The sequence below is a fragment of the Heloderma suspectum genome, chromosome 2, assembly GCF_057233095.1.
Source record: "Heloderma suspectum isolate Gila_16-S chromosome 2, 16-S_ref, whole genome shotgun sequence".
Classification (NCBI taxonomy): Eukaryota; Metazoa; Chordata; class Lepidosauria; order Squamata; family Helodermatidae; genus Heloderma; species Heloderma suspectum.
Genome location: NC_139459.1, coordinates 183,577,438 through 183,604,883, shown reverse-complemented (window position 1 = coordinate 183,604,883; position 27,446 = coordinate 183,577,438). Strand labels below are relative to the sequence as shown.

The 27,446-nt window shown below is 44.7% G+C and overlaps 1 protein-coding gene across 1 annotated transcript in view; it reads left to right on the top strand.

The window, feature by feature from the left end:
- Positions 1 to 27,446, top strand: part of COL2A1 (collagen type II alpha 1 chain) — a 107,455-nt gene that overhangs the window by 15,371 nt on the left and 64,638 nt on the right. Inside the window, exons 8-16 of the mRNA XM_084832284.1 lie at positions 2,144 to 2,221; positions 4,720 to 4,764; positions 4,887 to 4,940; positions 15,714 to 15,767; positions 18,838 to 18,891; positions 20,366 to 20,419; positions 20,539 to 20,592; positions 22,772 to 22,816; positions 23,496 to 23,549. Coding sequence (XP_084688410.1) covers positions 2,144 to 2,221; positions 4,720 to 4,764; positions 4,887 to 4,940; positions 15,714 to 15,767; positions 18,838 to 18,891; positions 20,366 to 20,419; positions 20,539 to 20,592; positions 22,772 to 22,816; positions 23,496 to 23,549 — 492 coding nt within the window. The remainder of the gene's footprint in view (positions 1 to 2,143; positions 2,222 to 4,719; positions 4,765 to 4,886; positions 4,941 to 15,713; positions 15,768 to 18,837; positions 18,892 to 20,365; positions 20,420 to 20,538; positions 20,593 to 22,771; positions 22,817 to 23,495; positions 23,550 to 27,446) is intronic.

Genomic DNA, 27,446 nt, shown 5'->3' with positions numbered 1-27,446 from the left:
ACGCTGTGGATACAGTTAGTGAGCAAGAGGCGGCCTGTGGCAAACCGGTTTTGTGGGATCGGTTCCAGCTTCTTCCTCCTGATGAAGTGGACAAGGTGCTTTCATCTGTAAGGCCGACCACCTGCTTACTTGATCCTTGCCCATCTTGGCTCATTATGGGCTGCAGAGAGAGACTGGGTGAGGGAATCAGGGCGGTGATGAACAGCTCCCTTGAGGAGGGAGTGATGCCATCAGCCCTCAAGGAGGCAGTGATAAGACCGCTCTTAAAGAAGCCCTCCTTGGATCCTCAAGTTCTGAACAACTTTCGCCCAGTCTCAAATCTGCCATTTTTGGGCAAGGTGATTGAGCGGGTGGTGGTGGTGCAGTTGAAGGCACACTTGGAAGAAACTGATTATCTATACCCATTTCAGTCGGGCTTCAGGCTTGGGCATGGGACAGGGCCTTGGTCGCCTTGGTAGATGATATGAGGACGGCTCTGGATAGGAGTGAATGCTCCTTCCTTGTTCTCCTCGATCTCTCAGTGGCTTTTGATACTGTTGACTACTGTATCCTCCTGGACCGCCTGGAGGGGTTGGGCATTGGAGACACCGTATTGCGGTGGTTCTGGTCCTTCATCTCTGGCAGGTACCAGAGTGTAGCACTGGGAGAGGAGGTTTCAGACCCGTGGCCACTTACTTGTGGGGTGCCACAGGGTTCCATCCTCTCCCCAATGCTATTTAACATCTATGTGAAGCCGCTGGGGGCTATCATCAGGAGGTTTGGGGTGCAGTGTCATCAATTTGCGGATGACATGCAGCTCTACCTCTCATTCAAATCTTCACCAAGGTTGGCCGTAGAATCCCTGTCCAGATGTCTGGAGACGGTGAGTGGCTGGATGGGGAGGAATAAGCTGAAGCTGAACCCTGACAAGACCGAGGTACTTTTGGTGGGAGACAAGAGGAAGCTGGGGGATGTTGACCTGGTGTTGAATGGGGTACGGCTACCCTTGAAAGACCACGTCTGCAGCCTGGGGGTCATTTTGGACTCCCAGCTGTCCATGGAGGCTCAGGTGTCAGCTGTGAGCCGGACAGCGCTGTATCAACTCCATCTGATACGGCGGCTGCGCCCCTTCCTTCCCGACCATCTGCTCCCATCGGTAGTACATGCCTTGGTCTCCTCTCGTTTAGACTACTGTAATGCGCTCTATGTGGGGTTACCCTTGAAGACGGTTCGGAAACTGCAGCTGGTACAGAACGCAGCGGCTCGCCTGATTAAAGGCAGCCGCCGGCAAGATCACATCACTCCAGTGCTGAAGGAGTTGCACTGGGTTACCAGTTGTTTTCCGGGCCAAATTCAAGGTGTTGGTTTTGACCTTTAAAACCCTATATGGTTCCGGCCCAGCCTATCTTAAGGAGCGCCTCCAGCAGCACCAGACAGGCCACTTAACAAGATCAGCCTTGGATGGCCTTCTCTGTGTCCCATCAGCCAGGACAGCTAGACTGGTGGGGACGAAGGAGAGGGCCTTTTCTGTGGTGGCCCCCACTCTGTGGAACTCCCTCCCTAGGGAACTCCATCATGCCCCCTCTTTAATGAGCTTCCGTCGTGCATTAAAAACGTGGTTGTTCAGGCAGGCATTTGGGGTGGGTTAGGGTATTTTAGAAAATGTTTTTATTGTAGAATTGTATTGTTTTAAACTGTTTTATTGTATGTTGTACATCGCCCAGAGTGGCTGGGTGACCAGCCAGATGGGCGATTAATAAATTTAATAATAATAATAATAATTTCTATCATTGTAGACCTTCTGCTCATTTTCTATTGTGGCAAATATTGAAACGATAGCTTTGCAGTAGGATGGCCAACTGCAAATTGCTTCATAGAACTTCTCCCCCTCCCCCGTCCCATGAAATTCTTTCCACAAGTATATCACCCAATAAAACATTTGCAGGGAGGCATAAGCCCCAAAGATAGTAAAAAGAGAACCAGCTTGCCCTAATTTCTTCCTCGGTGACGTGGGGTACGGTTGCCCATCAGATAGTAAGGGAAGCTCTGGGTTTTTGAAAAGCCTTCTCATGTTCCTCATTGTATGACTGTTCTCCATCTGATCACATCACATTCCACATCTCACTGAAACCAGGCATGTTCTTTTTGCGGTTTATCTTTGCAGAACTTTGCTGCTCAGATGGCTGGAGGATTTGACGAGAAAGCAGGTGGTGCTCAGATGGGAGTGATGCAAGGACCTATGGTAAGGGCCAGGAGAGTCTCCAAGTCCCTTGAGCTCATGTCTACACTACAGATGTATATTGGTGTTATACTAGTTTAACTGGCATGGCATTCCCCCAAAGAATCTTGGGAATCGTAGTTTAACAATGCTGAGAACTGTAGTTCTCAAGGCTACCTGGGAACAGTGCTGGTTGCAAGATTTTGAGGGCCCAGAGCCAAGACACATTCAGTTCCATTGGACCTTAACCTAAAAGAGGTGGGCTATACAAACCAAGAATTCTCTCATACTGCCTTTGGCCTTCTTGTATGCTGTACGCAAATGGAGAATGGCAGTGCTGTTGGGATGGTGGGTCCTTAACTAGTCTTGCGGCCCTTGCCTCCCTTTACTACCCCTGGAGCCAACCCATCTTGGGGCAAGGCAATGACTATTGAATCCGTTTAAATTTGTGAGACTCTGAACAATCTGGCATGCCAAGTGGCTTCTTTTGCACTGAAAAATGTTTGGTAACATAATACATTTTGCAAAAATGCTGAGAATTTGGCAAACCCAACAATCCCTATCGACATCACAATGCTGTGATGATTCAGCCGTCTTGAAAATAGGCCCTGTGTATAAAAGGGGCCATAATCCCTAAGGCATATTTACTTTGGAGGTAAATTGCATTGAATTAAGTACGTGTTAAAGGGTTATAGTATTTGATCTATTCCATATGGTCCTAATTTTGGAGATTAGGTGTGCTGTTATATGCCTTTGATTCTTCACCGCTGCTCCAGACATGCTGATTGCTTTAGTCCATGCTGGGTCCTATGACTGAGAGCTAGAACAGGAAAACAGAAGCCCTGTGGGCTGTACCTTTAGGCCTTCCCCACATACAAGAATGCCTGCACATTCAAAACTTGTGTGTGTCTTGCAGGATGTTAAACTAGAACTTTGTCATCAGTATTTTATATGTGGGAAGATTTAAACATTCAATCTTGCCACACACCTGCAGTTTGAAATGGTACAGCCCAGCAATGGATACTTCACATGGTGCTTCTGCTCATATTTTTTCCTACATGGAGATATGTCTAAAGGGTAGGGTGGGGTGGGGGAGCGGAAGGAGTACTCCTGTTTACATGGCTGTGTGAAGAATCACACAAGTGTCTGTTTTTTAATATCATGTGTTTGGATGTTCTTTGTGAAGGGCAAAGTCATGTATCAAGCTTCCCAGGGCTAAACCTGAAGAATGAGAAGCCACAATCTGAATGAACCTGAAGAGCATTTTCATACATGAGGCTAAAAGGTGCAAGTGGCATTTGTAATACAGATTAACACTCTAGTCCAGACAGGATTTACATTTGTCTTGCTGCAGTGAGTTGGTTAATGAACAAAACCGTGGACTTCACAGAGTTCTTAGATGTTGGTAGTAGACCTGTGTAATTTAGCTTAACCGCTGGCTAAGCTAAATTACACAGGTCTGCTACCAGCATCTAAGAACTCTGCACAGTTTTGTTCATTAACCCGCTCTCTATAGTCACCAACCGTTTCAAACCCCATGTGTGAAAATGCTGTGAGATCACACAGATGCTGTATTGTTTTATTTATTCCTATCCTGCCTTTTGATCTGGAAGGATCCCAAAGATGGCTTACATAAAACATGACAATAACACTGGGAATGCTTCTACCCCCTCCACTGCAGGTTAGCTGATTAGCCATTGTAGCGCCATTTGACTGATAGGGAGCCATACCTCTAGCTTGTGTAAATTATGGCCTGTTGAGCAGCACAGTTCCATTGTAGCCAATAAGGCCAGAGCCCTCCCTGATGTTAAGCCAAAGCGACTCCATCAAAATCACATCATCAACACCACCTTCCCCAGTACCCAAGGCCCAGCAAATCATGTTTCAGTATAAATTAATTTATTTTAAAGTCTTCTTTTAAACATTTTGTTTGTTTGTTTGCCGTTCTGAGACTGCTCAGACAGATCAAGCAGGCCACGTCAGTGCAAAAGCTGACTTCAAAAAACGGCTTTGGGCCTTTACATCCCTTGCCAGAACTTCCTTAGCCATGTGCCAAAATAGTTGAAACAGATGATTATGGACAGGGAAGTAACGGAGAGATTTGTTTAAGGGGCTGGTTCGCTGTTACACTTGGATCAAGGGCTAAAGTATGCAAAGACAGACAGCAGCTACTGTTCCTCAAGATCCCACAAGACTTCCAGCAGGAAATTTCTGCTCTCCAACATTTCTTGGCAAGCTGTAAATGAAATTCAGGCTTAGTAAACATGGACTGTTTCCAAGAGAAAGCGAGTGCTTGTGTGTGTGTGGTTTTTTTTGCCTCAGAATGACTTCTATAAATAAAAATAGTCCTGGATGCTGTGAAAAGAGCAAGGGAGAATTAAAGGAGCTGTGTCAAAGCAGCAACAATGTCATCAGCCCTGCTCTGGTTCTTAATGTCCATGCAGCCGTAGCCAAAGGTGTCCCTTCTTGTGCTGGAATTAGCCCTTCTTTGTAATTTACTTTTTTTAAATTTCCCCATATAGGGACCTATGGGACCACGAGGCCCTCCGGGACCACCAGGATCTCCCGTAAGTATCAAAATCTTACACTCCGGTTGGTTGAGCCCTCATGTTTGAAAACTAATACAAAGGGAAAGACTGTCCTTTCCCAAAGCGACCATTGAGGCTGTCTCTGTTACATCTTCTTTCAGGGCCCTCAAGGATTTCAAGGCAACCCTGGTGAACCTGGAGAATCTGGTGCTGGCGTGAGTATCTAGGAAGTATATTAATCAAAGACTGAGCACCTGCACACATTTGCGACACAATTGACTTGCTCACATGCTCCGTCTTCCTGTTGCCATGTATGTAGGGATGTCAGAGAATTCCGCCATGGATCTCAGGGAGGCTGAATGCCAGTGCATTCGGCCCCCCGGAATCGGTGGCGGAACAGTCTGCCCCCCCCCCACCCCGGGACGGGACTTACCTTGGGCGGATCTTCCTTGCAGCAGCAGCTCCAGCAGCGGTTCGGCGGCGGTGGCTGCGGCGGCCGGTCTTCCGACCGGCCGCCACTGCCGCCACCACCGCCATTTCCAGTTAAAAAAAAAAAACGTGATAGGCGACGTAAAGATTTACGTAGCGTATCACGGGTAGATTTTTAAAAAACACCGTGATAGGCTACGTACATGTTTACGTAGCCTATCACAGCTGATTTAAAAGAAGAAAAAACGCGTGTACGCAAATGGCGGCGCCCATGGGTGCCGCCATTTGCGTTCCTTATTTTGGCACGTCTTAAGTCTACGTAAACATTTACACAGACTAAGACAGCGAAAATAAGGGGAACACAAATAGCATAGACGCTACGCTATTTGCGTTCCCCTTATTTTTGCCGTCTTAGTCTACGTAAATGTTTACGTAGTCTAAGACGTGCCAAAATAAGGAACGCAAATGGCGGCGCCCATGGGCACCGCCATTTGCGTAAGTGCGTTTTTTTTCTTCTTTTAAATCAACCGTGATAGGCTACGTAAACATTTACGTAGCCTATCATGGCTGACTGCAGGGACGCAAACAGCGGCGGCTACAGCCGCCACCATTTCCGTCCCTGCTAGCCAGCGGCCGGATGCCTGGCCACTGGCGGAGCTGGCCAGCCAGAATTTCGGGGGGGAGGGACGGAGCGCCTCCCCCGCCGGCCAGAATTTCAGGGGGAGGGACAGAGCGCCTCCCCCCCACCACGAATGTCACCCTTCGAAAAGGTAAGTGACTTCTGTACATCCCTACATGTATGCCCATGAATCTCCCATTGGCTTTTGTGTACCTCAAGGGCTGGGGAGGACTGGCCAGCATATCAAAGTGTCTAACCCAGGGGTTCTTGAAAGGATCAAGTATACCTAAGGCAAAGTAAAAAAGATGTCTGGAACTTTGGAACTGAACCCTGGCCTTTATGTTACAGTTACAAGGTGGAGAATGTTGACCAGCATGAAGGAGTTTGAGTGAATGGAAACTCTTCTCCCTCTCTCATAGCAGTAGGACTCATGGTCTTTTAATTAAATTGATTACGAATAGGTTTAAGAAAGTCAAAAGGAAGCACTTCTTCGCACAGCACAAAAGCTTCTGCTGCATTAACGGTAATGCAGAGGCACAGTGACCTTTGCAGGGGAGAACTGATGTGTGGGGTGCTTAACCCTTTCCCCTCTCATTGATTCTCCACCTCTTCCACACACCCCTGAGCTAGCTAATTTCAGCCTTGGAGCCAGCTGGAAGACAAAGGCGAGAAATGGACAGAGAGGGTGTAGGGGAGAATTTGGGTTAAGCACCCCCTCTCACAAACACACTGACTCTCCCTTGCAAATGCCTTTTCCCTACATTAGCATTATGAGCAAATGTGGCATTGGAACCACATGGTTTCCTCCCATAGTTCCATTGTTATGGCAACTTGTGGATGAGCTACATGGAGGACTGAGGCCTATGACATGTGCTCTGGACCCTTACCCAACCTGGCTGGTGAAATCTTCCAGAGGCTTCAGAGGTAATCCATGCTTCTCTGAGAGAGGGGTTAGTTACTGACACTCTTAAGGAAGCAGTAGTGAGACCCCTTTTTGAAAAAAACAAAGTCTTGATCATAGCTATGATCAAGGACAGTTACCATCCAGTGTCCAGTCTACCATTTTTGAGCAAGAGGCTGCAACAGGTGGTGACCTCTCAAATGCAGGTAGACTTGGAGGAAACTGATTATTTGGAGCTGTTCCAGTTTGGTCTCAGGCCCAGTTTTGGGATGGAAACTGTGGTGGATTGCTGTGATTACTTCATTGCTGTGGTGGATGGTTTATGGCAGGGAATGGATGAGGGGAGTGTAGTCCTATTAGTTCTCCTAGACCTCTTGGTGGCTTTTGATTCCATTGACCATGGTATCCTTCTGGAGTGCCTGATGAGTTTGGACTTGGGAGGCACAATATTGTGGTGGCTCTAGTCTTTCTTGGAGAAGCAGTCTCAGAAGGTGGTGCTGGGGGATTTCTGTTCCATGACCTCTGGCATACGGGGTGCTGCAGGGTCCAATGTTGTCCCCCATGCCTTTTAACACCTATATGAAACTACTGGGGGAAACTATCTGAGGTTTGGACTGCGGTGTCAACAGTGTGCTGATGACACATAGCTCTACCTCTGTTTTTCACCTGCAAATTTCACGGGAGGCTGTGGAACCCTTGAACAAGTGTCTGGAGTCAGTTTTGGGATGGATGATGGTGAACAAGCTGAAGATTTATTTAGGACGCAATTCCATGCATGTTTAGACAGAAAAAAAGTCCTACAACTCCCAGCATTCCCCAGTCAGGATTGCTCCCTTATTATATCGCTATATAACCCAATAGCAGAAGCTCTCTGGCTGGTTCAAAGGACAAGACTTAAAACCATAAAATACAGTAACATAATAGAACATAATTTAAAAACCTTAAAAGGTTACAAAAACAAAATAACACCAGATTAACAACCAAAGTAAAAGCCAGCAGCAGTGCAAAGTTCTTAAAACACACTAAACACATAAACAAAAAAAATCTGAAGAACTGAAACGCCTGGTAGAATGAAAAGGTTTTACCCTGGCGCTGAAAGGACCACAATGTAGACACCAGGCAAACCTCTCTGGGGAGGGCATTTCACAAATGGGGTGTGACCACTGAAAAAGCCATCTCCTTTGTAGCCACCTGCCTCACCTCATTTGGCAGGGTCACCTGGAGGAGGTATATAAATTCTGGACAGGTATATATGGGAGGAGACTATCTTTTAGGTAACTTGGCCCCAAGCCTTTTAGGGTTTTAAACAATACCAGCACTTGAATTGAGCTCGGAAACAAACTGGAAGCCAGTGCAGATCACAAAGCACTGGTGTGAAGTGATCATATTAATCGATTGAAGATGCAAGTGCTGTGGACAGGGAAATTAGCTGATCTGGGTGGAGGGATGCAACTGGTTCTGGATTGGATTTCCAGACCAAGTTCGCAGTTTGGGGGTTCTTCGGGACTCACCACTATCTGTGGAAACACAAGGTGTGACCCTCTCTAGGGAAAGCAGATCTAGCCTTGGCCATGCATGCACTAGTTATATCTGGACTTGACCATTATAAAGTGCTTTACATAGTACCGCCTTAGAAGATGATCTGGAAACTTCTGCTGCTGCAGAATGCAAGGTGCTTGTTGAGTCCAGATGATCAGAACATATTACATTGATTCTGTACCAGTTGCACTGGTAATTGGTGCATTTCTGGGCCCAGTTTAGAGTGCTGGTTTGGGTATTTAAGGGAGCAATCCTATGGCCGCTAGTCAGCGGCTAGATGGCCATAAGATAGGTTGGTTCCTGGGAACCAACCTCGGAGCCCGCGCTCTGAGATTGGTTCCCAGAGAACAGACCCACACTCCCTCCCATGCCGCCTTGTAGGCAGTGCAGATCGGCTCCGCGCTCATAAGAGCAGTGCAGAGCAGTGAAAACGGCATTCCCAGGGGTGGGTCGGGGCGGGGAGGTTGGAAATGCCAGTACAACACACCCTATGTGTCATCCGGCCACCACTTCTGGCACTCTGAGCTCCCAAGGCTAGACAGCCGAAATTGGCTGTCTAGCCACAAAAGCAGGGCTGGGGGAGTGAGGAGGAGATCCACTCCTCACCACTCTTCCTGCCTTGCACTGGATAGGCGGTTGCCCCTGGGGTCGGAGATGACCGTCGATCCAGATAGGATTGCTCCCTCCAACACTAAACAGTTTGGGGCCAGGTTATTTGAAGACCCACCTGCAACCATATGAACCTGTTCTTGCTGTAAGATCAGCGTTGGAAGCCCTATTCATTATCCCGCCTTTTAAGATACGTTAAAAAGGCAGGCATTGGGACACAGTCTTCTCGGTATTGGCCCCTAGCTTATGGAACGCCCTCCCAAGGGATGTGTGGTTGGCTCCTTCAGTAGCAGTTTTTTAAAAAAATGGCTTTGAAAAGGCACCTATTTCAAATGGCTTTTAATTGATATGTTTTATTAGTCATGCTGCTGTTTTATTGATGTTTATTGCCTTGGCTTTGGGAATGTTTTATATACTGGCAGTTTTAATCTATTGGAGTTTCTTTGTATTTTTGCAATGCAAAGTTTTTTATATACTATTACATTCTTGTATTTTTAATTTTATACTCGTGTTTTATTTGCTGCCAATGGTGTTCCAGAAAGGCAGCTTATCAATATTTAAATAAATAAACAAACAAATAAATACAGCAGACCCAAAATAATTTAAAGCAATAAACAGTTGTACCCTTTTTTAACAGTCCCACTGATTAAATTCGCCCTCCACTGATTGGTTTTGGAATTTATTTGTTGGGGAGGTTTTAGCTGGGAGCTCTAAGTGACAAGGAATGTTCTGTCACTATCCTTCCTGGGCTGATCCTTTAGTAGTTAATGTCTGGGTACCAGTCTGGCTTTTTAAAATCAGTTTCCTCCTTGTTGTTTAAAGAATGTGTCTTGTCGTTTAAAGAATGCCTGAATAAATCCAGAAGGTGAAAGTCTCTGTTTGAGGGACTGTAGCAAACAGGATTGTATCCCAGGGCTCAGCTGCTGGGTCACATGTGCTCAGAATAGTAGCCGGAGGCCTATGTATAGCAGCGATCAGTGGACTTATGTGTCCGTTACATCGTTGCACTGTAGTGACCACGATGATCTTCTTGATGGGTTCATTCAGGCTCAGGTTAGTAGTGGGGTGGAAGTTGTTGGTCAAGGTGGAAATTGTTCATGCGCCTCCTTCTGTGGATCCAGATCATATCTTAGGCAGTGTAGAGGTGTTTAGGGGATAGAAGTTGAGGAAATGTGGTTCTAAGTCAGTTATTAATCTGTAGGGACACATTGTGGGGACATGTGAGTAACCGCTGCTGTGCTGTTGCATCATTATGGATAAGATAGTTCTGATGACTTGCAGGGGGACGGGGCCGCAGCTCAGTGGTGGAGCAACTGCTTTGCATGCCACAGGTCCATGGCTCCATCTCCCAGCATGTACAGTTAGGAAAAAGCTCCTGTCTGAAACCTTGGAATGCTGCTGCCAGTCATTATCGACAATACTGGACTAGATGGACCAGTGGTTTGACTCAACATAAGGCGGCTTCCTGTGTTCCTGTTAGAGATGTGAAGGCCCGGAAAATCCCTGAAGGATCAGGAAACAACCCTGTTTTCTGTTTTTTGGCGAGGAACGTTTTTGTTTTTTTCCGAAAAATTGGAAAAGTGGAACAGCTTTGGATTATGAAATACTTTCTTTTAGAATTTATGACAAAGTATTTGTATATTGTTACCCAGCCTTTACTCCCCCCAAAAAATGATTTCTTAAAACTGCATAATAAGAACACTCTATTCTTAGAGATGTAAAACGTCTGGAAATAATGGAGCCATGGGGAAAAACTTTTTAATCCTTTCTGTAAGATTCTCAGCATAGTTTGTTCTTTCATTCCTTATTGCAGTTATTGCACTAAAGTATATTTTACTGATGGTCATTTACGCTCAGTTTCCCAACATGTGAGTAGAGTCGCCATTGTGCATTCTTGACAGTAAATGTGCATTCTTGACAGCTTGGGTTTTGTTCTATAGCATCCTGTATTTCTGATGCTGTAACAGCCATTTAGGGTGCAATCCTATTTAGATAGGAGGCCGCCTCCGAACTCGGAGGTGACTGCCTATCCAATGCAGGGCAGGAGAAGCACGGAGGGGATCGTTCCCTCAGCGCTTCAGCCACCCTGCATTTTCCGCTAGACAGCCGATTTTGGCTGTGTAACCACGAGGGGGCTGAGCAGGGAAGGACGCTGCTGTATGACACGTTGGATGTGTTGTACAGGCATTTCCGCCATCCCTGCCCCAGAACGCCCCTTTTTGGCCGCTCTGCGCTCCTCTTGTGAGTGTGGAGGACAGGGCTGTTCCATGCTGCCTTGGAAGCAGCGCCAAAGTGTGGGGAGGTTGGTTCTCCAGGAACCAACCTCAGAGTGCGGGCTCTGAGGTCAGTTCCCAGAAAACAACATATCCTTTGCCTGTCTAGCTGCTGACTAGCGGCCATAGGATTGCTCCCTCCATGTAGTTATAATCTATTCAGACATTAATTACAAATGTATTAAGTGAGTTTGCTTTTTAAAAGTTTTAAAATATAACGATAATTTTATGAGCAAACTAAGTCATACATAAAATAACTTTAGGAACAGAAAGGCTGCTCTACATTTCTAAGTCAGCCCTCCCCAATCTTGTGCCCTCCAGATGCTTTGGACACAGTGCCCAGTATTCCTGACCTTTGGCCATGCTGCCTGAGGCTGACGGGAGCAGAAGTCCAAAATATTTGGAGGGCACCAGGTTGGGGAAGGCTGTCTTAAAGCAACAAAGTGACTTTAGATCTGTACCGGGGGGGGGGGGGAGTATTGCTTATTTTTCAATTTTTCCAGAATTTCCAGTTTTTCTGAAAATATTTTTTTTCCCCATGGCCTCAAAATTTACAGAAATTTTACATCTCTAATTCTTATGTCGATCTTTGTGTGGATGTTTTTGGTATATAGGGCATCTACATCCATGGTTACCAGGATGGTGTTTTTGGGGTGATTATAAATGGACTGTCACAAAAGCTGGTCAAATGCTCGTGTCATTGCAGTACCATGTGAAGTGTTCATTGACACAGAAGCTCTGCTGTGCCCGTCTGGCTATTAATGGGATACCGGGCAGAGCAATCCTAACCCCTGGATGCACTGGCTGGCAGGGGTGGGGATAGGGCGGACAAGCTTCTGTTCTGGCAGAGAAGAGTTCTGTCAGCATGGTGGGAGGCACAGCCTCCCCAGAAGCCCCAGTTACGCCAGTGGAGACCTCCACAGGTATAAATCTACTGCTGGCGGTATTCTTGCCAGCAATAGGCCCTGAGGTAGGTAGGTGTGGATTAAGGTGGTTTTGGATCTGTTTGTGTGTCATAACTGCTTTTAATGGATTTTTATTGACTGCCACCAAGAGAGAGCGAGAGAGACATATGTGTGCGCATATGCGCGCGCACACACACACACATAATTTATATAAATTAAATAAAGAGCACTTTGGCTATTGGGCGGTATAGAAATGGAATAAATAAATAAAATATATGTATAATGTATACTTATCTCTACATTAACATGTACTTAAATTGGCTTACACGTTTTATTTCAGAAAAAGCAATAAATAGAAATAATATATTAAAAAACAACAATAACGAAGCATCAGAAATGGGAGTTTAAAAGCAGTAGTGAAAGGAGCTATGAAGTAAGGTACACTTAGGCTGCAATACTATACCCAAGGACCCTATACTGTTTTTTAAAGAATCACCTTCCAACTGTCTGTGGTGTAATTAAAGTACAATTTAACAGTACTCTATATTGGCGCTGCTCCGAAAAAGTATGACCCTACCTCAGTCAGTTGTGCTACCTATACAACATCACACCTTTATATTATGCATTAATTCAGAACACTACTGTTACAGATGAGGGACTTTGTTTGCGCTATCTGTCTATCGTTCAGTACTTTGGGAGTATGAAGCTCCTTGTTTACCACCAAATAGCAGATTAAATACTTCTAAACAAAGTGTACACCTAAGATTGTCTCGTGGGTTACAATCTAGGTTTTCTACTAACAAGAATTAGTACAGGAAAATCTTTTTTGATCCACTTATTTTTATTACAAATATGCTTATAACATAACATTAGAATATAACTTGCATATAATGACATTGAAACATTTCTTGTTGTTAAACAGAACTTTGCTGAAGTTCCTTAGATCTTAATAGCTTAAAAAGAAATAGTATTTCTTAAACATCTCTAGACTTCTAGTCTTAATACCTTAAAAAAGAGAGATCTAATTCTAAGTACCAAGTTCCCTATACAATACAGAATAGGCTGTTCAGCTAACAGATACGCAGGCAAGGTGATGAGCTTCTAAGAAGAAGCTCCCACATTCTAAAATTGGCACATATGTATACCTTTTTGTGTAGCAATTACCTCTTAGCTAATATGATCTGCTGTCTCATAAATTAGGGCTGACAGTCTTAATTATTTTATTATTAAACATTCTTTACAAATTGGAACATACATAAAAGACTTACACGTACACCTTTCAGTATAGATAAGATCAATTTTGAGTTATACCTTTGAGAAGATAACTCCTTATTCCAAATTTGCCAATTAAACTTGAGTACATAATTTTTTTAGACATATCAAGGTTTTTGATGTGTATACCTTACACAGTATTTTTTGCTCATTAACCAGAAAGCAAAAACTTTAAGTACAGTTATGACCTGGAATTATATAGTCTCTCACCTGTTTGTTACTCACATAAGCTTTTGCCCCAAGTGATAGGCCTTTAAATCAGCATTTTCTCTTTGGATACCATCCAGGTCATCTTGACCATTATTTTTATGCCAGTTACCCAGAATTCATTGCGAACCTGCTTGTATCTTTGTTTCCTCTCTTTAATACAATTCCATACAACACTTACTTATTTACATTTTCAAAACCTTAATTATTCATAGTCGATATTTAGCATTTGCATTGCATAATAAGACATCTTATTTTAAACTAGCTGGATTAGCATTTTTTCAATAGTCTTCTCAGCATGTCCAATACAGCAAAGTCAGCTATTTCCTAAAATCCATGACACTACTTCGTGTCCATAATTGGTCATGGAGATTAGAGTCTCCAGTTCCACTACAGCAGGGATAGGCAATATGTGGGTCACAGGCTGCATGCAGCCCCCTGTTCTCTTTGTGGTTTCTACTGCTTTGCTGCTGAAATTGCCCCAGCTGCACTGTGTGGCAACAAAGAAATTGCCATTTTGTCACCGAAATTTGGCAGCAAACCACTACAAATCTTTTAAAAGAACAAATTTGGCTTGCTTTCAAGCTAAATTTGACCTTTTTAAGGACCCATAGCAGCTTGCCACTGAAAGCCGGTGGCAAACCGATAGGGTTTTTTTTGTTGCTGCGCCGCCAAATTTCAGCAATGTAATGGTGGGAGTACGGCCCCTTCTGTCATCCTCATTGTGAATACACAATTATTAATAGAGAGCCTAATTAAGAGTGGGGGATGCAAAGACCATATTCAGCCTTTGTTCAAACGTTTTGTCCAGTGTTTTCCAATCTCCTGCTGATGTCAGACTCCAGTGTCTGCCCTATCTTACTGCCCGCTGAAGCTGGCCATTAGGGATGTGCAAACCTACCCCCTCTGGGTTCTCCGGGCGCCTGCCCAGCCCCTGCCCCCACTCGCAGTCCTTGGACCGCGCTCAAGGCACTCCTGTGCTCGGCGAGCAGCCTGCACTCACCCCAGCAGCCTCGTCGAGCTCCATGGTAACCATTTTTTGAAAAATAAAATGGCGATCGCAAAAATGCCCATATTTGTGTATGTACAAAAGTGTGTGTTTTTGTGAACGTATGCGTGAAAATGTGCATTTTGTGTATGCGCGAATATGCGCATCTTCACAAAATGCACATTTTTGCGCCTGTGCAAATATGCACAATTGCAAAAATGCACATTTCCACACATACGCAAATGTGTGCATTTTTGCGATCGCCATTTTATTTTTTTAAAAATGGTGACTGTGGAGCTCAATGAGGCAGCCAGGTTGAATGTGGGCTGCTCGCTGAGCACAGGCAGGGGGCAAGCGGGGGCAGGGGCTCGGCGAGCAGAGCTTGGGGGTGCGGGCAGGGGGGGTTCCCCCGGATTCCCGGATGGAATCGAGCACCCATGCCATCCCTACTGACCATTAGGAGAAAAGCAAAGCTACACTGTAACAGATCAAAGGCCTATTTTGTCCAGTGTTGCGTTTCCCACAGTGGCCAATCAGATGCCACAGTGGGAAGTCCGCAAACAAGATAGGAGCACAGCAGCACCCTCTCATTTGTGTTTTGCAGAAACTGGTTAGAGGCATACTGCCTCTGATATGGGAGATAATATATAGCCATCATGACTACCAACCATGAATCTGTCCAATTTCCTTTTAAAGCTGTCCAAAGCTGTTGGTGGCTATCACTGCATCTTGTCTGTGTTGCAGATTTTACAGTTTAACTATGTGCTGTGCGAAGAACTACCTCCTTCCTTTTATTTGTCTTGAATCTCCCCATCAGTTCAACTTCATTGGATGACCCTGGGTTCTAGTATTATGAGTACTATCCATTTTTTCCACACTATGTATCATTTTATACACCTCTGTCATGTCCCCCCTTAATAGACCATTGTATAGTAACAGCCACATATGGGAATCTTCTAGTTAACTTCTACAGTATACAAAGACAGGTTTTCAAGAACATCTGTGCATAAATCTGCAGATGGGGAATATGAGAAGCACCAGAATGATTTGGGGAGCCCATGGTTGAGTAATGGCTTGAACCCAGCATACGCTGGCCTCAACATTCAACCAGGCAATATCCACTTCATTATGACTCACTGCTGACTAGCAAATCTTAATGACATTGGGAGGTAGTCACTAGAGCCCCAGTACCCATAAAAGGCCATATTTCATACTTCTCATATATTTTTGTCTCTCTTCACCCTAGGGTCCAATGGGGCCCCGTGGACCACCTGGGCCGCCTGGAAAACCTGGTGATGATGTAAGTATTTTACCTCTGGGCGACCTGGTTTCACAACAGTTGACTTGAGTAGCTTTGGCTATAAACAGGTGAGGGCAGAGTTTGTTGCAGAAGTCACTTTAACACAGCCTTCCCCAGCCTGGTGCCCTTCAGATGTGTTGGACTACAACTCCCAGCATCCCCAGCCAGCCATGTTGGCTGGGGTGATGGGAGCTGTAGTCCACCACAGCTGGAGGGCATCAGTCTGGGAAGGGCTGTCAGTTAAAGTGACATACAAGACTGTTTCAAGGTTTAAAACACTGTGTGTTTATGTCTCTTATCCTATATACTAATAGTGAATGTTTGGATGTTAGTGTGGACATGGGTTCTAATGTAGGCAGAATGGCACCACCCGCACATAAGAGGAAGGTATCTTCAGGCTTGGGGGAACTCCAACGTTTGCAGAGGAACAACACAATTGTTAGGGTAAAAACTGAAATAGGGAACCCCAAAACAGCCCAGTGAGTACTGAGCATGCTTGAGAGGAAAAAAACCAGAAAACGGTGGTGTGTGTATGAGGGGGAATGGAATGGAATGTTCGGGAAAAGGGCACGTCTGACTAGCCGAATCCCTGAACAGGAGCACTCCACACACTGTAACATTATGTTCCAGATTCTACTTGTCAATTCTGTGTGCATTTATAAAGGTACACTCACAATGTGTTTGCACGTGTCTTGGAGGTTTAGGAAAAAAGTTCTCAGTGGTGCCAGAAGCTCCTAAAACTCCAAGCCATGCAGGGGGAGTGATTTTCAGTTAGAATGTTGTTGGGGAATGAAGAGGTAAGCTTCCTCTTGCTGAGTGCTGTGTTCATTCCCCCCACCCCCAACCTCATTTGCCTATAATTAATTTATTGAAAACCCAAGATACTAACACAGTAAGTATAATGCATAGTTTTGCTCTTAGTTCTGTCTTATGGAGCAGTTGATAGAATACTGCCAGCATATTTTCCCCTTATATTTCTTTAAGTTAAAAAAAAAGGAAAGAAAAACAAACAAACTGAACATTCAGGGAAAGGGCCTGGTTTATCTCTGAGGATGGTAAGTTTTTCTTCCCTGGCTCTTGTTTCCTATTTTAGCCTGAGGTCTCAGAGCTGGTAGCAATATTACACACAGAAGAAATGTATATGAGGCAGCCACTATAATGTTCGTCACAGGGAAACACTTTGGATAATGAGATATTCATTTTTTCTGTAATGTCTGAAGAGGCCCTGAGTATATTTGGTGGCTCAAATACCCTTAGTAGCAAGACGGAGTTCTCTCTGTGTGTTTAACCACCACACTCTAGGCTTAAAATGGTTTAACGGTTCTTCCCTCTCCACAAGGAATTCAAGAAACTGGATTCCTATATTTGGGGGGTGGGGGGTGGCTGGCAGTCTCTTACAGGTTTCTCAGGACCCTCATCAGACTACAGCTGCAAGGATTCTTTGAGTGAAACCCTGTCAGTTAAACTGGTATAAAATTCAAGCTTGTTTGTAGTGTAGATGTGCCTTTTATAGAAGTCCAGCAAGGAGTGGGGGCATTTTGCAGAAATGATGGGGATGTATTTTGTGGCCTGAGTTACTGAAGGTGATTTCACTGGGGTAAATGTGAATTTAGTATGGCAACTGAAGGGGCCAGGGATGTGATACAACTTCTACATGAAAGGAGATATACAATAGAAGTGGAACCTGCAACAAACTGTTGAAGTGTGGAGTGCTCCTGTTTACAGTTTCAGACAGTCAATTATGTCCTCTTCCAGGCTACTCCATTCTATCCCCCCCCCCAACTAAGCTTTTCATCCCCACCAGCAGTCAGTCAATCAGCATTCCATGTCCTCTGAACACACCAAGGCCTCACTGGGCTGTTTTGGGGGTTCCTCCATTGGGTCCCCCCCCCCCAGATTGTACTTTAGCAAATCTTGGGGCTCCTGCAATACCTGCTTCTTGTTTGTGGGTGGTGCCGTATTGGCTACATAAGCAATGTCACTCATACCTGAACATTGGAAATAGAGGGAATGATGAGAACTTTAACTACTTCTGCTGTTTCTTTGTGGCAGGCACTAAGCCAGTAGGGAGTTTATAACATGTGTTACATTTTTCTATATATTTGAGTCAGCCATTTTAATGCAGCTTTCTAATTTATTGTTACATACAGGGTAATAGATTACAAGATCCCTATATGGTAATCGGGATAAGCTAGGCAGTGTAATAAAATAAATGAGAAAGATGAATTGGGTGGGGGAAACGTGGTGGTGGAAGTAGGCAAGACCATGAAGGAAGAAAGCAGGTGCCTGTTTTCTTGTGTGAGAACAAAATGGCACCCAATTAGGGATGTATAGATTTTGTTAAATCCGTTTTGTATGTGTTTCATGGATTGTCAGGTGTCTTTTGTCCCGTCATCTCCTCATTGACGGTACTGGATTTTTTAAAGGAGAATTTTGTTTCACATCCAGAAGTGCACATTAGCATAAGTGCACGTTTGAGCAAATCTCCCCACGAAGTGAAAAACTGGTCTGCAAAATCTGCATGATTTGGAAAAAGCCAGTCTGCTGCAGAATCTGGTCATAGAGCTTTTTTACAGGAGGCTGTTAAGCTGCTGCATCTACTTTTAGTTTTGTTGCAGAATTGAGATCTGAGCACTATATGAGAAGTGTTTTCTTTCCTGCTTTTCTGCTACATAACCTCTAGGTGGCACTGTGATATAGTGGAATAGCACAAATACACAAGTGGAAAAAGTGGTTTCTTTCACTTCTTAAAAATAATACCGCATTTTCTCTGCTTTAAAAAAAACTCGCTGAAAGTGCTGTTTAAAAACAGAAGCGAAACTGGATGGTCATGACCCGTAAACAACCATGAATAGGGAATGACAAGCGCACAATAAATGCCTCATGTAGAAAAGCTCATAACTCTGTTTCAAGGCACAGTGTCAAGCTATACAAGACTATGGGAATGACCCAGCAGAGCACATCAAGTTCTTTGATGATTCTAATGTTCTCTTCTGGCGTCACATTTTGTATAAATATAGTTCTTTGTTTTAATAAATAAGTAAATGTTATCTACTTTGTCTCTTTTCAGGGCGAATCAGGCAAACCTGGCAAATCAGGAGAGCGTGGAGCACCTGGACCTCAGGTATGGATGTGTCCAGCAAATTACTGGTATCAGTACACATAAAACTAGATTCAGAAACACTGTGGAAGCCAGAGTCTCCAGAATGCACGTTTAGTTGATGCAAGCAGGCACAATTTTGGAGGAAATCTGTGATTTTGGCTGAAGCGACCTCCTTACACTTCCTGGTGACAAGGCGTAGAACTGCAGGTTTTCCTGTCAGATCTAAATCATGATTTAAAAGGGTGGAGCGGAGGAAGCTGGTGGATCCTTGGCTTGGGTTACTGAAGTTCTGCGAGAGCCTCTGCTGAATTTGACTTTGAAAATCCTCATTAGTACTCAGTGTTATTCAGCGATCCAGAGTATAAGTAACCTGTGCAACTCATTTCCTCAAGATGGCCAGTACTTTCACTGTGTTCAGAAAGAGAATGAGGACAGGATTATCAGTGCCCACTGTCTACTGTTTTAGACAGAAATCAAAATTCTGCACCAAGGCAAGCCTAATTCTGCATGCCAAGAATGCTAAATTCTGCAACCTGTCTACATGATGGCAGTTAAGTAAATCTGCATTGACTTCTTGTGAAATTTATTCTACTTCTGCTATCCATGGGGAGGGGCAATGAATGCTGCTCACTGATCATTAGAAACCCTAGGGTGCTTCCTGATGGAGAGCTGCTAGCACTACCAATGAGAAGCCATTGCACAGCTGCTCCATCTTCCCTTATTAATGGATTTTCTGCAGTAAGGGAAAAGACCAAAGAAACAGTAGGAAAGCATGGGAGGGTTATGAGTTGAAGATGACTTCGTCTGTATCTCCTGCCACTCCCATAAAATTATGTGAATGTGGCAGGGCAGTTGCATGATAAAATGCACCCTTATTGAACCTCACCATAAGCAGCTATAAGAAACTTGCTTTAAAAGAAAAAAAGAAAGCCAAGAGTCTCAGAATGCTAAATTCTGCAGCCATTTCCACATTCTGTGGTAGTTTGGCACTTATGTGGCACTGCAAAGTATACACAAACCTGTCTGGGCAGCTGGTCTTAATTTGAAGGGAAGGGGGAGAAAGGTTTAGAGCATGCATGAGACTTACCAATCAACCTGAGTGTCATCAATTAGTGTTATGATGTCAGTGGCTTACATCATAATTCTGTCTGCCTTGATATGTTAAGATGGTTGCTGAATCATAGTCTGCAGAAAAGAGGAAGTGAATGACAGGGAAAAGAGCACTCCATTGCTGCCTTGTATGTTTAGTGCTATCATCAGAGACTGAATAAAGGGCTAGAGAGGCCACTGCATAACATAGTCAGGATTTTTTTTCCTGTTTCTGTACTATGCCCTTTGGTAGAGACCCATATCTATGGGTTGGATAGGACAGAAACATGACCCTTTTGCTTCTGCAGCTAATTGTTCTGTATTTCAGCTTTTCTGAAGTTAACTGCATGTGTGTGAGAAACCATTGTGCTTTTTTTACCTGAACTGATCTCTCATTTACTTTTAGGGTGCTCGAGGTTTCCCTGGGACCCCAGGTCTTCCTGGAGTAAAAGGTCACAGAGTAAGTCTGCAAGCATTATATAGGCTGGGGTTGCTTTTTTTGGTTTTCTTTCAAAGCTTTATCTGCATGACTGTGCCAGGAGATTCAATGTAACTTGTGTTTTTTCTCTCTTTTCGTAGGGTTATCCTGGATTAGATGGTTCTAAAGGAGAAGCTGGTGCTGCAGGTGCTAAGGTAGGGAACATTCCTTTCCTAACTCCCACCCCAAGCTGTGAACTGAGAAATACATCCTCTTTTTAGGATATTATCAACAGCCCTTTGTTAACTTTATTAATTCCTTCCAATAAATGCTCCCGTCACGTATCAGATTGTATCTTATTAGCTCTTTCTCTTTAAACAGAAGCCAATAACAGAGTAAAGGTGCAATCCTATGCATGTTTAGACAGAAAAAAAGTCCTACAACCCCAGCATTCCCCAGCCAGCCATGTTGGGAGTTGTAGGCTGTTTTCCTTTCTAAACATTTATAGGATTGTGCCCTAAAGCTTCCAAGGGTAAAATTAACAATTCTTAAGTGACAATATCTATATCTAAGCTTGCAAGGGTGAGATTCCATCTAACGAAACAATTGTCAATTTCCCTTCTACCAGTGTATTTAGGGCAGTGTACAATTTGAAAACTGAACTATAGAAATTTCTTTTCAAGGAAAATAAATGCTCTTTTTTAAGGAACTCATATTGGGGGCAGATTGGGGGGAGAATTGGTTTTAATGTGGCAGGAAAACAAATGCATTCCTCACTGTTACGCTGAACCCTAAGCTACTTGATATTAGAACTCAGTGCTGCAGGGAAAGAGGAGGGGCACACCAAAGATGGCAAGATTTACAAAGCAGAAGCCCTCTTTCTGTTTTCAGCATCACCAAGTGAAAGCTGCTAGCTATTTATTTATTTATTTATTCATTTCATTTCTATACTGCCCAATAGCCGAAGCTCTCTGGGCGGTTCACAAAAACTAAAACCAAACAACACACAATAAAACAATTTAAAATATATAGAACATTAAAACCACAATATAACAATACAACCACAATAAAACCTAGCAGCAGTACAGGAGTTTAAAATACAAATTTAAAACAGCAAAGATAAAAATTTAGAAAGCTAAAATGCCTGGGAAAATAAAAAGGTCTTCACCTGGCGCCGAAAGGAGTACAATGTAGGCACCAGGCAAACCTCACTAGGGAGCTCATTCCAGAGCCGGGGTGCCACAACAGAAAAAGCCCTCCTCCTAGTAGCCACCTGCCTCACTTCCTTTGGCAGGGGCTCACGGAGAAGGGCCTCTGATGATGACCTTAAGGTCCAGGCAGGCACATATGAATTTCATATTGCTAATGAAAATGAACATGTTAGCTAATGAAAATGAACATGTTATCCTGACACTCAACTACATAACAAGTAGATTACTATTTTTCTGTAGTATTCTTCCCCAACCTGGTGCCCTCCAGATTTTTGGACTACAATTCCCAGCATTCCTGACCATTGGCCATCCTTGCTGGGGTAGATGGGATTTGAAGTACAAAATGTTTGGAGGGTACCATATTGGGAAAGGCTGAATTACCCTAAACACACAGCATTTAAAAGCAGTGAACGCCCATATTCTAGGTTTGCACTGTCCTTTCCTTATTATTGCCAGTTGGTGTGTCATTTGCTAACAGCTGTTGTGACAGTATCTATACTCTCTGAAGGTGGTGTCATTTCTAACCATCCTAGTCAGCCTGAAAGCTCCCCAGTGCCCCTAGGAGCTTAAGATGAGAAGGAAGGAAAAAGTATGAGGATTCCCAAGGACAGCTTAGGGCCTTTTCAGTTTATAGTGTCACAAGTGGGCAGTTGATGCTCATTTCATTATGTGGGATCCAGAGGCCTTCCCTCAAGGAAGCACACTTCTGCTCATTTTCCCAGCACTCACACAGGAATACAATGTTCTTGGCAAAATGGGTTTCCTTCTACAGCTGTCAAATCCATTGCATCTTGGAAAGTGGTTGCTCAAGTGTCACAATTTCTTGGATGACTCACCTTTGTGTGCGAGCTGAAACTGACTAGGGCCCTTGCAGAAACCCACCGCTGTAAGGCATCCTTTGTTATCCTTTGACAGTAACAATCCATCCTGCCCTCTCTTCCAGTTCTGCATCTCTGCCAGAAAAGGTGTCACCAGTTGTGATGCTTGTAGCCATCCTCTGCTGGCCATTGATGTAGTCTTTCTTGCATGCTAGTGGAGTGCCCTTTAGTGTTCAACCCAAGAGACTGGCAAGATCATTTTTGCAACATTCCTAGCATAGTGTCCCAGCCCAGGTATATGCTCTCACAGTATTTGGTAGCAAAGGCATAATAGGAGATAAGTTACCATTGTCCCTCTTACCTAGGGTGAAGCTGGGTCTCCAGGTGAGAATGGTTCTCCTGGTCCCATGGTGAGTATGCTGCGCTCAACTATTTTTGTTCAACACGCTTATCACTGTGGGAAGGGCACTGTCCATAAGCCGCTGAAGAAAACATCCCTCCCTTGCCTCTAAGAGTTTACATGACTAGAATGCATTTATATCCTGTCTTCCATGGAAACCAAATTGTAGGGTTCTCATGTCCCCTCCCGTCCAGGCACTGACCAGACCCAAATGTGCTTAGTAGCAGCCGGTGCTTGTATAAGCACAGTGCTTCTCTGTGAACAGCACGTGTGTGCACACCTCCTCCCAGTGGGGTCCCTGCAATATACAGGTCCTCCCTGAACATATCCTCCTGCCCATCTGTCATGATGAGAGCCATTTCACTAGTTTACCGTAATGCAAAGCAGGGGTGAGCAACTTCGGAGGGCTGAGGGCTGCACTGGCCACTCCAGGATCCTGTGGGCGCTGCACCACCCCTACTGCCACTGGATGTGCCCATGCCACCATAATCCGAGCAATTCTGCTGAGATTTGGGGGGGTACCAGAGATTGAGTGGTGGCTGCACAAATGGCCATGTTGAGCTACATCGTGGCCTACAGGCTATGTGTTCCCCATAGAGAAGTTGGGTACTGTAGCACACAGAGGGTAGTATTCTAGGGGGCTGTAAGAATGTGTTGCCTTCCTAACTTCTGTCTGTGTTATTTCCCAGGGTCCCCGTGGTCTTCCAGGTGAGAGAGGGCGTCCCGGCGCATCTGGTGCTGCTGTGAGTATCAGCATTGCTTGAGTGTTGCAATTCCTGTCACCTGGAAATGTTGTTTTAGTCCTTCTCACTACTGCAGAATGAATGCAAGCACCTATGCCTTCGGTGGAAAATCCCCTCCTCCCCCACCAGCAATCCCCACTGCATTCACTATGGCCCATCTCATCTCCTGGAGTAATGGTGAAATGAGATCTCTTTACCCTTTGTTGTTGTTGTTCAGTCGTTCAGTTGTGTCCGACTCTTCGTGACCCCATGGACCATAGCACGCCAGGCCTTCCTGTCCTCCGCTCTTTCCCGGAGAGTGCTCAAGTTCATATTCATTGCATCGGTGATGCTATCTAGCCATCTCATCCTCTGCCGTCCCCTTCTCTTTACCCTCCCAGTGTGCAAAGTTGAGCAGAGTTTATGCAGCACTGTGGTGGCTGCATGTGCAGTGCTTTCACTCTCTCTGTTTATTCCCCCCACGTGCTTTCACTAACTTTCTTTCTTCCCCCCACGTGCTTTCACTCTCTCTCTTTATTGCCCCACCACCACCACCAGCCCTTTAGGCTGCAAGAGAGAGAAGCAGAGCCATGCATCCAGCTGCACAGCACTGCCCTCTCTTAAAGCCACGTTAAGTCAATCACACTTGTGGTTTGGGTTCTCTCTCCTAGCCTCAAAAGGGCTAGTAGCGGAGCCACACGACAGCAAGAAGGGGCAGAGGAAACAACTGCAGTGTGCAGGTGAGCAAAAGAGAAGTTGTTGTGCCCTAAGACACATGACAGTGGCTTTCTGCCTGTCAGCAGATTTTTATTGCAGCCAGTGCCTGCCTAAAAGTGGTGGGCAGGGCATGCTTTGTTAAGTTGATTGTGGAGGAGAAGCAGAAAGCACCATCTGCTTCCTAGCATTTAGTGGAGCTAACATCTAGTTTAAGTAGAACTTATTGTACTCGTCTTTTCTGCAATGGAAAGGCTTTCTCCCTGGTATATCACTGATCTGAGGGAGCAGTAACTTTTACAGCTATGACCAGGGCATATTGTTAAACAGACCTGAGGTAAATGCACACACCGACTGTAAGGGAATGGAGCCATGGCTTTTGTCTATACTGAGGTGACGAGAGCCCTGAGGTAGTTCTGGGAAAGGGAACAACATGCAAGAAAGTGTTAGAGGTGCATCTCTGCAGGATGCTGCAAAGCTACAAATGTGGTTGTTTGCTGCAGTTCTTGGCGTACAAATAGCTAGCCACACTATGTAGTGCAGCCTTCCCCAAGCTGGTGCCCTCCAGATGTTTTGGACTACAGTTTCCATCTTGCCAGACTATTGGCAATGTTGGCTGGGGATGGTGGGGGTTGTAGCCCAAAACATCCGGAGGGCACCGGGTTGGGGAAGGCTGTGTAGTGAACAGCACAGTTCAGATGTACGAGAACAGTGTTAATGTTTTGCAGAGGGCAGATATGAGTGTAGGAGGCAATTAGGGCTGCAGTTTGGAACCCAGCCACCAGATGTAGTCCTTTAGGTCGTGTGTGGCCTCTCCTGTCCATATGTTCTATGGTTGTGTCACAACACCCTCCCTAGGGTCTGCAGGAGTGCCATACAGCACATCGGGGAGGAGGCAGACATTAGGATTGGGGAAGGAACAGGCAGGGAAGAACTGTGATTGCCTTTTCTCCCACTTCAACTGGGAATTTAAAGTACAACATCTGGGGTAAGAGAGGTAGCAACCCTAGAAGCAGTGCTTGGAAAGGCTGTAAGGTATAGACATACTCAGTAGTGGTTTTCACGGCCGCAAGCATGGGTGCACCATGCAGTGCTTGGTAAAACTGTAGGGGCTAGTGCATTGATTGGACCGTAGGAAAGATGCAGATGCTTAGAAGTGTCACATCCTACTTAGCAAAGCTACAAGGGTAGATTCATCTATATGTATGCTTCCTCTGTTTTTATCCCCCCCTTCCTTCAAGGAGCTCAAGGCAGTGTACATGGTGTCCCTTCTCCTTGACATTTTATCCTCACAACAACCTTGTGAGATAAGATTAGGCTGAGAGATAATGGCTGGCCAAGTGTCAATTGGTAAACTTCGCAACTGGACAGCTTATTTAAACCTGGGTCTGTTGTCAAAGAAAGCTGAGTATATAGGCACAACTACGCACAGTTTAGCAGAGCTGTAAGCTGAACACATCATGCCCTGGGCCCATTTCCAGCATTCCATTCTTCATCTCCAGAGAGTTCAACCTCCACTTGATACTGTAATAAATGTAGCATGAAATTCCCTCTGGCCTTTCGTTGAACGCATGGCAAAGCCTCCCTAGAGGCTCCCTGTGAAGGTCAGCAGGAGAACTGCAGCCCAAAGCTCCAGTGTTTATACTTGCATAAATTCAAAATGTGGAAGGAATTAAGCAGATAAAGTAACCAAGACAGTGAACCTTGGTAACTCCAGGCTTGTTAAGTGAGCACCCAATGGTATGGATCAATACTCTTTGCTGCTCCTAAGCTTAAGCCAGTTTCTAATTAGTGGGGAGCAGGAGAGCAGTTTCCCCAATGAGTATGTTGTCACTGCTGCATCTTTGGAAGGTGTGCTGGTACAAAGTAAACCCACTACCTCCTTTAACTTCTTACAGATTTAGATTGGGATCAAAATCAGGCCATCAGAATATTTAGAATTCCATCCAATTCACCCGGAGAGACTGTCTTGGAATATAACACCTGGGTCGCTTTGAGTATTTCTGAAGGTCAGCTCTCATGGTCAGCTAGACAAATGATATTGTTGAAGAAATTGCCAAGGGGCAATTTGGATTTGGGAAGTGTCTTAAATGGGGCTGCAAGTATAATAAATTATATTACTGTTGCAGACCAAAGGCGTAATTCAGGGCTAAACCACATGCTATGTTAAATGCGTAGCATGTAGGTGATCATACTTTTTTCTTTTACTTTTGTGCAAGTGTGCAGGGCCCTGATCTGGATCAGGACCACCACACATGGGTGGGGGAGGGTTAAACCTTCCTATTCAAACACTTTTTTTCTTTCCTCCTCCCCCATAGCACGGGGGCTTAAGAAATAAATAAAAACCTCTATTTGTGCCATTGGAGTTCCTTATTTTCTGAACACCCCCTCCAGTGCCCTCAGAAGGCCATACAATGAACTTTCTATGTTCTGAGACTCTTTCCCCGTCCTCTCCTAACAGCAGCCTCATGCCATTTGACAAGCTTTTAAAAAAAAGAAAGAAACTTGGTGGAGTTTCGGAAGTGGTTTCTGATATAGCTGAAGGAGTGTCTTTTGGGGAAGGGGAAACCCAAGGGAAAAGTCTCAGTGCACAGACAAATTCTTGTGCACATCTGAACAGGCTCTTTGCTCATGGTTTATAGATATAATTTCTATGAATAATTGTATTGGTTTTATAGAGCTTTTATATATGATTTCTGCCATAACATATATTGGCCATCATGTGGTATTATCTTTACAAAGAAATTAGTCCTGTGACTTCTTCTAGTTTTAGGCTTTTCTCTACAATTATCACAGGCATACACGTAACATACATGGCATGAAACCTATCCTCCAATGCCCTCCTCAGGCCTCTGTCTTGTAAAAAGTGCAATGGGCAGGGAGATAGTAGGCAGGTCTCCCTATCCTCCTGTTCTGCAATGGATCTGTTGCTTGTCCTCCTTCATTTGTACTAGTGTGCTGGGAGAAGGCAGTGGGAATAATAGTGCAGCAACAGAGCAGGGTGGAAATGAACCCACCTGGCTAATCCTAAACAGTGCAAAGCTCCAGAAATTCCTAGTGAACTAGGAGGTAGTAACTTTAGCTGGTCCTGGTTCTGATAATAAGAGGTGTTAGGGAGCAGTGCTGACTCCACGTTTTGGAGGGCCCTTGGGCAAGACATCCTCAATTTGTCCACTCCCTCAGTGACTCCACCTTCTCATTGCC